A 2772-nucleotide genomic window follows, 5' to 3' on the forward strand; every position below is an offset into this window, starting at 1 on the left:
ATATATATATATATATATATATATATATATATTACATGTGTATGTAGAGGGGGATTATGTCTGCGGGCATTCCACGGGCTAAACTGATCCAGAGAAACTATATTTGTTAATGCTTTAAAAAATTACAAACATTTATTGATATTCTTCACAAGGAGAAAATATATTTTCAAGACTTTTTTAGCCGGATAATTTGAGACCAGCGGATGAATCAGATTGTTGGGCAGCTTTCGAAACTCTTGTGACGAAGTTGCTTGCATCAGTGGCGCAGCATGAACAGTTCCAGGTGATTTTTTTTCCTTATAATTTAAATTATGGTGGAATAGTAGGTTTATTTTCACCTGCAATGATGATTAGATGGTTGAAATTCAAGCTGGAAAGTAGATCTGTTAGTACATAAATTCAGTTAAAGACATTCAATTAAAGTTTCAATTATGACTAACAATTTAATTGATGGTTAACAATTTAGCTGAATATTTAAATTTTTAATGAATATGAATCTTTTACTTGATTTCATGGCATCATTTATCTGGTTAGGTTGACACGAGCACTTTCTTTTTTTTCAGGTGAAAGTTACTGATATGGGTGGAATCGTAACGGGTAGTTCGGGAGGGGCTTTACGCGGTTCACAAGCATTACGTTTTTTTCAAACTCATCAAATTCGTGTATGTTTTTACTGTCAAGCTGATATCTGCTATGCTTTTTTTTTTTTTTAAATTTTGAAGCAGTTTTCGAATTGTATGAAAATCCGGATGTTTGGAAAGTAAAGTAAGTAAATATGTTCTCTTTCTGAATATGTTCTTCTGGAAAGTAAATATGTTCTCTTTCTTATTTATTTCAGTGTAATTTGAAGCGACATCCAACCTGCAGGGATTTAAAGGAATGGAGGCATGGACATGGCTCTATAAAGGTATTTTTATTAGAATGAAAATAACCACTAATGACAGGATCTGGATGGATTGATCTCTGAGATAAATAATTATGGGCGGTTGGTGATGGTGTAACCGTTGGAAACATGTTTCATTGAATGACTTGATAACTGTATTGTTGGGGATGAAGATTTTCGTGTGCAGGTGGATCCGTTCACTTCAATTTCGGCTATTGAAAGATATTTGTTGGATCGTGGGATCGGTTACGTGCGTGCGGAAGATTCATCTGGCGATGAAGATGGAAGCGATGATGACGAAATGCCTTCTGTAAGTTATCATCAGAGCACGAATATTTGGTATTATTTTAAAGATTAAGTTTAATTTGGAATTGAATTGTAGGAGGGGTCGGTATCAGGTGGAAATTCTCAGCCCGGTCGTATAGAAATCTTGATAAATGATGAAAAAGTTCCGGGACACATGTCCATTTTACAGGTATGTTTCATACATTTTTTTTTTAACTTTATTGCAGAACTTTGGCAAGTTTCTTTTCTTCTTTTTTTGCTTTTTTTTTTAGATTTCCTTATCTGTCAGGTCGGTGTGAAACAATTATGCTTATCTGGCACTGTCGATAGCTATATATACGTGAAGCTTCTCCAACGAAACTGGATTTACTTACCTTTTTACAGGCACTAAGACAATTTGGGCAGGTAAATTTGGGTGATAACGCGGATCACTTCGCGGTTGCAACGGGTATATGGGTGAATACGCATACCCTTTACTACCGGGCTGCTGCACCGGCATCATCTGAAGCATCCGAAGAACCAGCAGTGGCAACATCCACAACCAAATCACCTCCTGGGAAGTACGAAAAACGAGAAAAACGGTCAAAGATCGACGAAAAACTTTGGATCGGTTAGGGTCTATATTTTTTTATTATATTTAATTTCAAATTAAATTTTGATCGCTTAATCGAATAATGAATAAACAAGTGAAAATATTAATGTAGTTTAATCTTCTTCTGGCAATACTTATATACAAATGATTTTTCTGCAAAGAGTTTATGATTAGGCTTGACGGCACGAATGGTTTGGTTGTAGCCTGTTAATTGGTAGTTTGTTTTTTTTTTTGCCGCAGCTTAAAATCTCTTCCTTACTTTGATGCTTTTACGCATTTAATTTCTTTTTCTTCTAAAAAGAAAATTTTGATTTTCATCGTTTTCCTTAGGTAGTAGTAATGTCAAATTTGATGTGGAATTTTAAGCATCATTTTTATTTTCCTTGTAATTTAAAAGTTTCCACTGTGAATTTGTTGGTTGCTGCGTTACATTATTATGAGTGATTCAGATGGAGAAGTTCCGGTTAGCGGATGTCCTCTGGATTCATATTTGACAAATAAGCTACCGGTCGATATAGATGATCCTTGTGTGCCTTCTCTTTTGCTTCTTCGATGCCTTTACGCACTTAATCGTTTTTGGTGGAAACTATTTGAGGATGAGGATGTACCGCCTACCAGTCATGCACCACTTCTGCCGAACACGTAATGTTTTGTTATATGCAAATAGCGAATGGCACACCTGCAGTTGGGAGAGGAGAAGTGTGTAGATCTATTCAGGAGGAATGAGAGAATAAAAGTAGAGTGCAATATTTTGTTCAGATCTAAAGACAACTGAATAAGATCTACAATTTAGACTGAATATTCTTTCTAGAGCTTTTCATTCATCGAAGCTTAATGCGAAAATGGGACGTCAGCTATCTGATTTCTTGTCCGTTGCAACTCAGCAAATACCCCAGTGGACTGGTGATTTAATCAAAGCAGTGTAAGTTATCAGCCTTGTTTCTTGTTATTTAATAATGAGAACGGCTTTTGCCAATCATAACGTGTCAGATGGAATTTCTTGGGCGAACTT

At 35.6% G+C, this 2772-nt stretch overlaps 1 protein-coding gene across 1 annotated transcript in view; it reads left to right on the top strand.

The window, feature by feature from the left end:
• Window positions 1–2772, top strand: part of LOAG_17760 (thyroid hormone receptor interactor 12) — a 15211-nt gene that overhangs the window by 8585 nt on the left and 3854 nt on the right. Inside the window, exons 18-25 of the mRNA XM_020450420.1 lie at window positions 182–283; window positions 564–662; window positions 839–907; window positions 1071–1193; window positions 1266–1358; window positions 1553–1778; window positions 2210–2402; window positions 2572–2682. Coding sequence (XP_020305900.1) covers window positions 182–283; window positions 564–662; window positions 839–907; window positions 1071–1193; window positions 1266–1358; window positions 1553–1778; window positions 2210–2402; window positions 2572–2682 — 1016 coding nt within the window. The remainder of the gene's footprint in view (window positions 1–181; window positions 284–563; window positions 663–838; window positions 908–1070; window positions 1194–1265; window positions 1359–1552; window positions 1779–2209; window positions 2403–2571; window positions 2683–2772) is intronic.

The sequence above is a fragment of the Loa loa genome (assembly GCF_000183805.2).
Source record: "Loa loa unplaced genomic scaffold supercont3.125, whole genome shotgun sequence".
NCBI classification, from domain to species: domain Eukaryota; kingdom Metazoa; phylum Nematoda; class Chromadorea; order Rhabditida; family Onchocercidae; genus Loa; species Loa loa.